At 34.3% G+C, this 12,956-nt stretch overlaps 1 protein-coding gene across 1 annotated transcript; it reads left to right on the forward strand.

Moving 5' to 3' along the window:
* Nucleotides 1–11,743: 11,743 nt before the first annotated feature.
* Nucleotides 11,744–12,721, forward strand: LOC129235760 (uncharacterized). The gene has a single exon (XM_054869789.1). The coding sequence runs from the start codon at nt 11,744–11,746 to the stop codon at nt 12,719–12,721; it is 978 nt and encodes a 325-aa protein (XP_054725764.1).
* Nucleotides 12,722–12,956: the final 235 nt, after the last annotated feature.

Below are 12,956 nucleotides of genomic sequence, written 5' to 3' on the forward strand. Positions count from 1 at the left end.
TTTAATTTGTTTAACTCAAAAAGTTGAATAATGCCGTGTGTGTGTGGTAATAAGGTTGACCGCGCGCAACCAAAAGTTCAATGTGCGAAGTGCAATAATTTCTTCCACACCGTGTGTGTTGACATACTGCCATCAGACTTGGAGTTTATGCTTAGCGAAAACAAGAATTTTTTCTGTAAACTCAGCACTACTGCTCGTCGGAATTCAATCCGCTCACCTCCCCCATCTGCTGCTTTGGAGAACGTGCATCCAGTAGAATTTGTGACCACTGCTAAGCCAACTTCTTCGATTACAAAACGTCCTACTATTGTGAAGCCTACTGCAACTACATCTGATGACAACAAAAAACATGACTTATCTTTGGAATCTATGTGTGTTTCGATTGATTCCCTTCATGCTGAGAATTCCCGCTTGTTAAATTTGCTATCCACCTTGCATGGTGATAACTTAAACCTGCAGAAAAAAATGGATACTATGTATGAAGCTGTTATCGTTTTACAACAAAGTCTCACGGAGGTCAAAGACCTACATACCGTTGTTAAATCATCATTAGACAAATCGAGTAATGATAACATACGCATAAAAAAATTTAGTGCAGCTACTCGCCTGTCATCGTCACATACAACGGATGCCGCTCTTTTTATATCTGTCGTCACTTCCCATCTTCCTCATTCTTCTCCCACCTTGAGTTCGGGCAATGCTACTGCTGCTTCTATTGTTTCTAACTGCTCGAATACTCAAGCTGCTGCTGCTATGTCAAGAGAGGCTAAAATACCGGCAGAGCCTCTGAGAAGATCATCAGCTAGTATAACAACGCCGACTTCTGCTTCCACTGCTTCTATCAGCTATGCTGCTGCTGCCGCCGCTAACATCAACACGTCGACTGCGCCCATTCTCTTTGCTCATGCTGCTGCTTCTCACATGTCGACTGCGGAAGTTAATTTAAGCTATTTTCCAATACAGTAGGTTCTGTTTTTATGCGGCTTTTTTTATGCGGTTTTGAAATAGTGCGGTTTTTTTTTTAAATTACAAAATGCATGTCGACCTATCGGGAATTGTACATATAAACAAGATTCTAAACCAGCTAAGCAAAAACTCATCACAGATTACATCAGAAATGCTAACCCTACAAGTATGGAACCGCCTGCATAACTATCTAGATCAGTCGTGTACATTTCCTCAAGTGACGAAACTGATTTTACGCCAAATCCTAAACGAACGCGCAACATGTGGGTATTGTCTGATTTTATTTCTGAATTAAATTTATTTTTCGATTCTGACGTTTCTTAAATAAAGATATAATTTTCAAAAATACAATATTTTGTTTAAGCGATTTTATTTAATTATTTCAGATTCATGCGGTCTATGGAACGTATCTATAGTTATAATATGGGACTAGTGCCCTTTTTTATGCGATTTTATTACATTATTTCAGATTTATGCGGTTTTAGCACTTTTGAAACGTATCTATAGTTTTACTATAGAACTAGTAGCTTTTTTTATGCTGTTTTTTTTTTATGCTGTTTCTTGCGGAACGTATCTACCGCATAAAAACAGAACCTACTGTACTACATGATAGTACAAATGATCAAAATACGTGGACAACTATCCAAGGGCGTAGGCGTTTAAATAGTAAAAGATCACGATAGTAAAAGATCGTTTTTGGTCTTAATGCGATTACTGAGTTAGATGTAGTAGCTACGAATAAGTGGTTATATCTAGCGTCCTTTCCACCTTCTGTTATCACCAGGGAACGGATTTGATGGAAAATGCCTTTTTTTTCTGATAACAGGTATTGTGGTTTTGATTAAAAATTACGACGAATCAGCTTTAGTTGATGCCGGATATACACATTTCATTTTGCCTTTTTTTTTTTGCCTTTTTCGGAATAAATGCCTTTTCTTGCCTTTTTTGAAATAAATGCCTTTTTCCTTTTCAAATTTTCAAAAGTTCATTATTTAAATTGACTTGTATATAAAAATGGCGTTGAAGAAATTTGTATCGTGCAATGCATTCAATATCAACTATTTCAGCTATAATTTTATAACGCTCATATCACCCTGTTGCGTACTGCTAACTCAACAGCTTTTTTATTCAAAACAATTCGTAATTGGAAAAACTGAGCACACGATAATATTAAAACGAAAAATGCCGAAATCTAAAACAGCGACAAGTTTAAAAATTAATGAGCTGATTAAAGAGTTTGGTTCTGATATGTTTTATACAGATGGATCCATTTTGTTCTGTAGCACTTGTTCAAAAAAAAGTAAATCACGATAAAAAGTATTATCTTCAGCAGCACACCAAAAGTGAAAAACATGTAAAAGGCGGTTTATGCAAAAGAATGAATTTTACGCGGATCTCACTAAAATGATGATTGCAACCGACATTCCCTTCTATAAATTAAAAAGTGAAGCATTTAAGTCATTTTTTGAGAAGTACGTTCACAAAACTCTTCCTGATGAATCAACTGTAAGAAAAAATTATCTCAAGGATTGCTACTATTCGGTTCTTCAGAAAATTCGTTTAGAAATAGGAAAAAAACCCATTTTTGTGTCCATCGATGAAACTACAGACAAAGCTGGTCGCAGTGTAACTAACGTTATTGTTGGACCATTGCATGAAAACGGGCGAGGTTATCTTTTGACAGTGGAGGTTTTGGCAAAAGTGAACTCATCAACAATCGCAACAGTTTTTGACGATTCTATGCATATTCTATGGCCAGAAGGAGTTCAACGCGAAAAGGTTTTGGTATTTGTCACAGATGCTGTGCCCTACATGAAGAGGAGTGCGTCATCTCTACCCCAATATGATTCACATAACTTGCATTGCGCATGGTATACACCGAGTCTGCGAAGCTATACGCTCAATATACTCGGATGTTGACGCCTTGATATCAAACTTAAAGAAAGTTTTCTTAAAAAGCCCAACCAGAATGGCAGTTTTCAAAGAAATTGAACCAACTTTATCTCTTCCCCCACGGCCGGTATATCCAAAAAATATTTTATTGTTGTTGATTTTAAATATTGTGTTATGTTATGCAGGTGATAACTCGATGGTGTACGTGGTTAATTGCAGCCGTGTATTATGCCGACAACTTTGAGTCTATAAAAAGAATAGTTGACCACATAACAGACGACGCTGCATGTGTCAGTTTCTCCAAACAATTGTTAAACAAAGACTCTATTTTGCCTAATTTAAGGTTTTGAAGTTCTTCAGAAAACAGGTTGTTTAATGAAAAAAAAAAAAATTATTTACATACATACATTAATTTTTTAGGAGCCCCAGTTGGCGAGGTATTGAATATTCTAGATAATATTCAGAAGCGGCTTACAGAAGTGCGGGGACCCGCTTCCAAACTTGTATTGGAAAAATTTCAAGCCGTTTTTACAGCCAACGTAGGTTTGGAGACAATAAGGAGTGTTGATAAAATTTTAAAAGGAGAGGAGAACATCTCAATCCCTACAAATTTGCAAGCTTCCAACGTTCCATATTTAAACTGGGCACCACTTGTATCAGCTCAAGTCGAACGAACTTTTAGTACATTCAAGACCTTTCTTCGCGATAATCGCATGAAAATGTTGCCCGAAAATTTTAAGATGCATCTTGTAGTACAATGCTACCACAACTATAAGCAGTAAGGCGTTTGACTTAAAAAACTCCATTCAGATCCAAGTCATAAAAAAGTACAAAAATTTCGTGCAATGAAACTAGTTCCTTTTTCATTTGAGTTATAAATTCTAAGATAAGTGCCTTTTTTCTCAATCAAAATAAATGCATTTTTTTGCTTATTTCTAATGTTTTTTTTTTTTACTTTTTATTGCCTTTTTTATGTTTTTAGTGCCTTTTTCTTTGTTTTTAGGGTCTTTTTCTGCCTTTTTCACTACTTTATTTTGCCTTTTCAAGAGGTTTTTAGGTCCTAAAAATCCGTTCCCTGATTACCACCTACGTTGCTAAAAATTCTAACATTGATAGAAATCTTACCTTATGTTTCAAACTTATAAAAAAGGATACTGATATCCATAGTTTAAAAAAAATTAATTTTAAGCTAGGGGTTCCATCATCATTATATGATCAAATTCTCAAACCGTCGGTTTGGCCTGCTGATGTTAAGGTCCGTCCTTTTAAATTTTTTCAAAGGGACGAACCTACAGACAGGAAAATTTAGCCACTTTTAGAAGAACTACTTCTTCATTAAATGTTTATTTTCAAAATATGGGTCGCATTCGAACTAAGTCGGAGACAATTCGTACTCGTAGTGCTCATTCAGATTTTGACATTATAATTTTTGTTGAAACCTGGCTGAATGATAATTTCTTTGATGAAGAATACTTTGATTCAAATTTATACAACGTTTTTCGAAAAGGCCGAAATGTTGAACGTACGGGTTGCTCTTTAGGGGGTGGAGTTCTCATTGCAGTACACCGTAAGCTAAAAGCATTCCATATTTCGCTCTTAAATGAGGACCCTATCCTAGATCAATTGTATGTTTGTGTAAAGGGATCATCTCGGTATGGGTCTTTATTTTTATTGGTCTCTTACATCCCGTCTAATAGTAATTACGATCTTTACAAATCACATACTGATAACATTGTCTCCCTTGTTTTAAATAAGGTCGATGATAGCCATATTATTGTTTTTGGAAATTTTAATTTTCCGAATGTTGTTTGGTCTTCTAACTTCTGCTAACATGGCCTTTTACCAACTAATGTGACATCTTTTCTCGAATCATAGGTTATTGATAACACAGGCCTGCGAAATTTAACTTTTTTCAGTTTCTAGGAATGGCTGTACTTGTTTCTTGTAGTTTTTTATGCGCTGAAAACGAATCTGACCTTCAAAATGCTCCATAACGTCAGGATTTTTGGTAAGTGAAGCCTAAAAGGTCAAAAAATGGCCATTTTAGCCATTTTGATAATTTTTTTTGGGATAGAAAATTTTTTTTTCAATTTTCGACGAAAAGGTCGCATAGTACAACTCTTTAGCTTTAAAACCCATTTTGTAAAATTATTGTACGATTTTTAAAAAAAAAGTTATGACATTTTGAAATTAACAGTTTCAGTTACGCCAATAGACGTTATACCCAACGTACTGCATTTTACTTGACATCAATTGGGAAGATTTGCTTTCAGGGTTAGATGTTATTGAGTGCTATTCTGCCTGTAAAGTAATGTGCTTGAAATTTTTATGATATATGTACCACAATTTAAAAAATGTCCCTTCAAGCTTCCATGCTATACTAATCAACTTAATAAACTTAAAAACAAGCGGAATAAGCTTCATAAAAAATTTTTAGAACTAAGAATTTACCAGCAATGCTTGAAAAAATTCAACTGTTTAAATAATTTTCTGTACAGGAACTACATTCTTAGGATTGAAGAAAATATTAAATCCAATCCAAAAGCCTTTTGGAGATTTGTTAAATCTAAAAAGTCAAATAGGGAGTCCCCTCTGCCTTTCATTTCAATGGTAAATATGCTACTACACCTGCGGGTGCAGCTAACTTGTTTGCCGATTTTTTCAAATCTAATTTCAGTCAGGATGATCCAGACTTGTTTTCTTCGTGTCATATTAATCTTCCTTCATTCTTGAATTTCGGAGACTTAAAACTTGTTTCTCGTGACATTGAGAATGGGATCTCAGGTTTAAAAACTTCTACTTCAATAAATCCTTATCCTCGGGAGTTTTTATTAATGATTGGAAAATCACAACTATTACCCAAATTTTCAAAAGTGGTAAAAAGAATGATGTGTGCAATTACAGACCAATTTTGAAGCTCTCTATTATATCAAAACTTTTCGAAGGAATTGTAAAAGATAAGATGTACTTTGCGACTAAGAGTTTAATCTCGCCCAATCAGCATGGTTTTGTAATGGGTAGGTCTACAGTTTCCAACCTAGCTGCGTTTGGGGAATTTTGTTTTTCAACTTTTGCTGATGGTTTTCAAGTGGACTGTGTTTACACGGACTTTTCCAAGGCTTTCGATAGAGTTTCTCATGCAATTCTATTGCACAAATTAGCCTGATTTGGTTTTCATTCTATATTCTATCAATGGCTGAAATCTTATTTATCCAATAGACGATGTGTGGTAATGATTGAGGGTGAATGCTCGGTACCTTTCATTGCTTCTTCAGGCGTGCCACAAGGCAGTATTTTAGGTCCTCTTCTCTTCGTTCTGTTTATTAACGACATTAGTAACTGTTTTTCTTTTGCAAATTTTCTTTTATCCGCTGATGACCTGAAAATATTTTCTGCTATTAGGAAAACTGAAGATATTCCTATGTTGCAAGCGGGTATTAATGCACTAGTTCGCTAGTGCAGTAACTCTGTGATCTCCCTAAACATCAAGAAATATTTTCATGTCACTTTTGCCAAAACTCAAAATATTCTAAAATCATCCTATAACACTGATACTCTTCTTCAACCGGTTCATGAGTTCAAAGATCTAGGTGTGATCTTTGACTCCCAATTTTCATTTAATAGTCACATTAATTTTGTTGTATCCTCCTCTTATTCAATTTTAGGCTTTATACGGCGTAATAGCTTGAAATTCTCGGACCCTTACACTCTCAAATTACTTTTTACTTCCTTTATTCGCTCTAGATTAGAGTAGGCAACATTTATCTGGAGGCCTTGCCACCAATTTGCAATTGAGAGACTTGAACGTGTACAGAAGGTGTACCTTAAGTTTGCTCTTAGGTCGTTAAAATACTCATATCCCATCCCTTCATATAACTCCCGTTTGATGTTAATTAACTTAAAATCGCTAGAAAATAGAAGATCTATACTTTCGCTGTCTTTTGTTCTTAGTTTAATTAAAGGTGATATTGATTGTTCATCCTTATTAAACAATATTCCTTTTCATATTCCAACTATACCTTTTCAACTTCAAATTGGGACTAAACACATTCAAATTGGGACTAAACAACTTCAAATTGGGAATAAACAATTTCAAATTGGGAATAAACACATTCAAATTGGGAATAAACAATTTGAATGTCTTTTAAACTTTAGTCATAAAGATTGTAATTAAATAAATAAAGAATGCTGTGCATAAAACCGATATTTTTATTGAATTTTGTTTTTCTTATTTTATTCATATTTTATTAATTAATATGACACCGTGAAATGGCTTGCATTAAAAAAATTGAAGCTGATAATATTAAAAAACAAATTCAAGCAATGTACAACAAGAATGAAGATTGGAGAGCACTATCAAACACATTAGGAGTAAAAAAGTCTACTGCATATAGGTGGGTTAAGGAAAACCCACAAAGTGAAAAACAACGTGGAGGAAAAAGGAAAAATAAAATAACAAATGAACATCATTTTTTAATGGAACAATATATTGAAGAAAATCCAAAAATAACACTAAAACAACTTAAAGAAAAATCCCAGCACCATCATCACGTTAATGCCTCTACAGAATGTTTCCGCAAACATTTAGATAATTTAATCTATACATTGAAAGAGATTCGAAACGAACCTGAAAGAGCAAATAATGAAGAAAATAAAAGAAAAAGATGTGTGTATGTTCAGAAACTTTTAGAATATCAATCGGAGAATAAACCTATTATTTATATGGATGAAACCAATTTTAACTTATTTATATCCAGAAAACGAGGCCGGTCCAAAAAAGGAAGCCGTTGTACGTTTATTTCAGCTGGAAGTCGTGGAGCTATATTAATATTCACCTAATTGGATGTATAGGAAATCTGGGTTTAATTCATCATGAAGTAAGAAGAGGTGCATTTAAAAAAGCAGAAGCTAATGAGTTTATTCGTCGTTGTCTTCGTAATGCTCGAAATATTTACCAATCATCAGTAATATTGGTAATAGATAATGCACCTTGCCATACTTCCATTGAGGATGTCTTTGCAGAAAACGAATTTGTTGATCACCGCCTGCTGAGATTAAGTCCATACAGCCCAATGCTCAACCCAATTGAGCTTGCCTGGTCAACCCTGAAAGCTGGTGTAAAACGTGAGCTGGCAATTGAACTGCCACAAATTTTGGCTGGCGAAAATAGAGTAGATATGACTCAAACTGAGTATCGCCTGCAACGGCTAGAAAATATAATACAACCGAACATCGCCAAATTAAATGTAACTACTTGTGCCAAATATGTCGCCCATGTCCAAAGATTTATACCAGATGCGTTAAATATGAATGACATGTCTTTTTAATCATATGTAATAATTATTTGTATTAATCAATTTAATTTGTTCTGTTATTATATATATATACCTTTTCAATTATTAGTTGTGTTATTTGTTATGATGATTTATAATGTTTTAAATAACTTCAAATTTGCATCAATTTAAAAATGCTTAATTTCTACTTAAAATGCTAAATTCCAACTTAAAATTCTTATTACTAAAGTTGAAATTGTTTATTCCCAATTTGAAATTGTCTAGTCCCAATTTGAAATTGTTTAGTCCTAATTTGAATGTGTTTAGTCCCAATTTGAATGTGTTTATTCCCAATTTGAAATTGTTTAGTCCGAATTTGAATGTGTTTAGTCCCAATTTGAATGTGTTTAGTCCCAATTTGAAGTTGAAAAGGTATAGATCTCTCCGAATCACTTCCACCTTAAATTACTTAACACGAATTATGCACGTAATGCCCCTCTTGCCCGCACTTTAAGAGAATTCAATGAGATCTCGAGCTCTATTCCGCTTGACTTCTCGATGTCAAAGAATGAATTGTATGAGTTCCTAAACTCTTTTTTTTAATTTATTAATTTAATTATTTGTATTAACTTAAGCTTACACTAGTTCAAAGTAGTCTGTAAAAACCTGATTATGTTTTAGACTCTTAAATAAATAAATAAATAAATAAATAAAACAGAGGCTTTGGCATTTTGCAAACAGTTTAAGGGGGTAAGGGATAAACGCTAAAAAAACACTTTTTTCATGAATTTATTGTAGCGAAACGGTTCAAGTCAGTTTATTAAAAGTTGTTGCATATTATAAAGTAACATTTCAAGAATTTTTGATAAAATTTTCATGTAAAAATATTGCAAAATGAGCGAATGAGAGCACATTTACGTAGACGTCTTTTCAAAAATACATTTTGCAGTAGTCAGCATATCTCAGCGTAGAATCATCTGAAATCAAAAAAATCGAATAATTTAGTTAAAGTATGAGTTAAACTTCCCCCCAACGTTTATTTTGACGATTTATTTTCATTTTCAGCCATTTGGTAGTCGTTTGAAGTAAAAAGTGATTTTTGACGAAAAAATGCCGCCATTTTGTAGGTGTAAAACCACCTTAATATAAAAAAAAAATGGCGAAAAAAAACGTTGGGGGGAGGTTTTTTATATGTAAAATATGTGTGCAAAATTTCAAAAGGATCGGTTGAGTAGTTTTCAAATGCCAATGACTACGCACTTTAAAAAAAAAGGTTCGAGAAAACCGTGTTTAAAGTTTTAAGTTATGAAGCAGGTATACGTTTGTAACGGACTACGCGCGCAACTGCTGCGTCTCGGCTTTATGCTCTATAACTTAAAAAGTTTTGCTCGGATTGACTTAAAATTTTAACACGGTATTTTTGAAATGTTTTACTACAATAACATGCAAAAAAAAAAAATCGATTTTTATCCCTTATGTTTCTTATGTGGAAAGGTTTCATTTGTTACTCGATGTACTACAAATTGGTTTTTTTCATCCTCCATGAGTAAAATTAATCATGGCCTTCCTGTTAAAAAATCAGAATGTGAAGAGAAAGTCAAAGATTACATTAATGATTTATCAATATTTACCACATTCAAATCTGAGATTTGTATATGGAATAAAATAAATGACGAAATTAGTATAAGTTTTGAGATAATTCAACATGAGGTAAAATTGGATCCAGGGAATTTAATTGATCCATAGTTTCCAAATGGAATTTCAAATCCAAAGTATTCTAATACGATATATGAAGATACTGTTACGCCAAATGGCTTAGAATTTTAATTACTAATTTAATTTTATATATTTAATTTAATTTTAATCATTATTATTAGAATTTGTTAAATTCCATAATTTCTCGTAACGTTTCAAATTAAGTTTACTGTTTTCTAAAAATACTGTTCAATTTTCGTACATAAAAATAGCACTATATATGTATAAACACCTATATTACATAAACGTAACAGAGCAATACATATTTACTATAATTACATAAATTTGAACTTAATCCGTTGGGCTAAAACATTATAAAAACTCGAATTCAGAAATAAATAAATCACTTGTGAAGTTACCACCGAACGCGCTCGCAATTTATTTAACAGGCAATTCGCGCATGTCCCACGAAAAATAATTTATCATCTCAAAAAAGCTTGAGATTTTTCATGGCGCCCGAGCAGGGACAGTAGTGCGAAAGTGGAGTGATAGTGATAAAAGACCAAAAGTTGGCAATTTGTGCACGCAAATTTTTAATAACTAATATTTAAAATAAAGTGCCGAATAAATAACTAAATAACTATTGCCTGCGCGGTCCGTTCACAAAAATAACAAAAAAGACAGCAAAACTATATTAATATATGTACATACATATGTATATGCATATACAAAAGAGTGCACAGTGACAAGTGAGCCCCCCAAAAACCAAAAAAAAAAAGAAAAACTAATACATCTATCAAAAAAAAAAAAAAAGTTAAAATTATTTAAAAAAAAAAAAAAAAATTGTTTAACAACAATAAAATATTTATAGCCAAAAAAGTTAAAAAAAAAATATATAATATATTAAATAAAAAAGAATAAACTACAATACACAGTGCAAAGCTGAAACAGTGCGGTGCTTATATAAACGGTCACAGTGATATGTAAATGTTCTCGGCCATAAATAAGGCAAATTTATAAAAAACAAAAAACAGTGCAATTCACCGCTGCTCAGTTGCAGTTCGTCGCCCTCGTGTATATATCACTGTCCGCTGTCACAGTTCTCGCAGTTACTGCCATACTCACCGCTGCTCTCATCACTGTAACCGTCGCTGCTACTCTGGTCACTGCTGCTGCCGTCATCGCCCGCTGTCGCTGCAATCCCTACCGCTGGTTCTGTCGCCGCCAGGAATGACCTGCACCTGCATCCTTTGCAAAAGGAAAGTCAAGGCTTGCAATAAGCCTATACAGGTAACAAGTGCAATAAATTGAAAGTTGTGGTTGTTGTTGATAAACACTCTCAATTTTTTGCGTCCCCCTTTCACTTTCTTGCATATATATACATACATATATGTACACACTCCCATATGTGTACATGTACCATATATACAATTATCTATACAAATATACGTATATAAAACTCCGCGAAAGTGAAACAAGGGTACGTTGGGATTTGATAATAAAGGGTGTGACCTTAAATGCGAAATCGTCAATAAATTAAAAAAAAAAAACAAAATTAAGGAGATTGAAGTCCTTTTTTTCGAACAATAAGTTCAATTAAATTAAAATTATTATAAAGTTAAATAAATTTTTCGTAAATACGGGTTATTTACAAGGAAATAATTTAAACAAAAATCGATTTTTCGCAAATCTGTTGAACAATTTTCGTAGTGTTCTGCTACTGTGCTTGCTCATCCCTTCGTGGCCTGACCACAGCCTTGTCCAACAGCTATTTTTCGTTTTTCTGATTGAGATTTGTGCAGGCTATTCAGCCATCTTTTCGTTTTCGTTTTTTCAGCCACAAACTCTCACAGATATTTTTTCGTTTCTGTGGACATTGAGCAAATTTTTCGGGAGTTTAAATAATTTAACTCAAAATGAGCAAGCCAAAGACAGCAGTTCCAAGTCTCTCTCCAAGTAAGGAGATTATGGAATTGAAATCACTAAAGCGCCAGCGAACTGTTGCGAAAAATAGTATAGTGCGCATAAAAACGGGTCTCCTCGATAAAACAATGTCGTTAGATCCAATTGAATTGGAGTATCGACTGGACATTTTGAACTCTCATAGCGATAAGCTTATGAAGTGTCAGTCGAAAATTGAAGAAATCGACGAGGAAGACATAGCCCGTGGGGAGTTAGAGGACCTAATAGTGGAAACTAAGTCCGTTATAAAATCTATTCTGGCGAGAAATAAATCGTCAATAGCCGAAACATCATTTGTTGCACCTCACAGCTCGCGACTACCGAAAATGTCGCTACCGAAATTTAAAGGGGAATATTCAGAATTTAAAAATTTTATGAGTCTGTTCGAGAGTTTGGTGCACAACGATCCTACAATCCCAGAAATTGAGAAATTTAATCACTTGGTTAACTGTCTGTCTGGTGAAGCTTTGGGAACGGTAAAGGCCTTCCAAATGTCGGACGAAAATTATTCGAAGGCGTTGGCTAGTCTCAAAAAAGTTTATGACAATAAATGCTTAATATTTTTCGACACAATTTCCAAACTTTTTGAACTGCCAACTATCCCAAAGCCATCTGCGCTTTCATTGCGCACAATGATTGATACAGTGTCGGCTGTTTACGACTCGTTGCTGTCGTTAGGTGACGAGAAAAACATCACAAACGCTATCATAATTCATCTGGTAATGTCAAAAGTTGACACCGTTACTCGGTCAAAGTGGGAGGAACAGTTGGATTATGATAAGCTGCCATTATGGCGTGAGTGTGAGGCAGCATTAAATAAACGCTACCAACATTATCTGCCGATGAAGCCTCAACGTCGAGGCTCAAGCCGTCAAGCAGTCACAGCATTCAGAAACCCCACCTTCATGCGGGAAGGACGAAAGCTGCCTTAGTGACGTCAAATATAAAACAGCCGGTGTGTCCGCACTGTAAATCAAATGATCATAGTATACCCGCGTGTCCTACTTTTAAAACTCTCTCTGCTCAGCAGCGATTTGAGTTTGCTAAATCAGTCCCCTTATGCATAAATTGTTTGCGAAAGGGGCACTCAGTCTCAAAGTGCAAAGCGGATCGGTGTCGTGTTTGCAACCGTTCGCATCACATGTTGCTGCACCAGTACCCTGTATC

The sequence above is a fragment of the Anastrepha obliqua genome, chromosome 1 (assembly GCF_027943255.1).
Source record: "Anastrepha obliqua isolate idAnaObli1 chromosome 1, idAnaObli1_1.0, whole genome shotgun sequence".
Taxonomy (NCBI): domain Eukaryota; kingdom Metazoa; phylum Arthropoda; class Insecta; order Diptera; family Tephritidae; genus Anastrepha; species Anastrepha obliqua.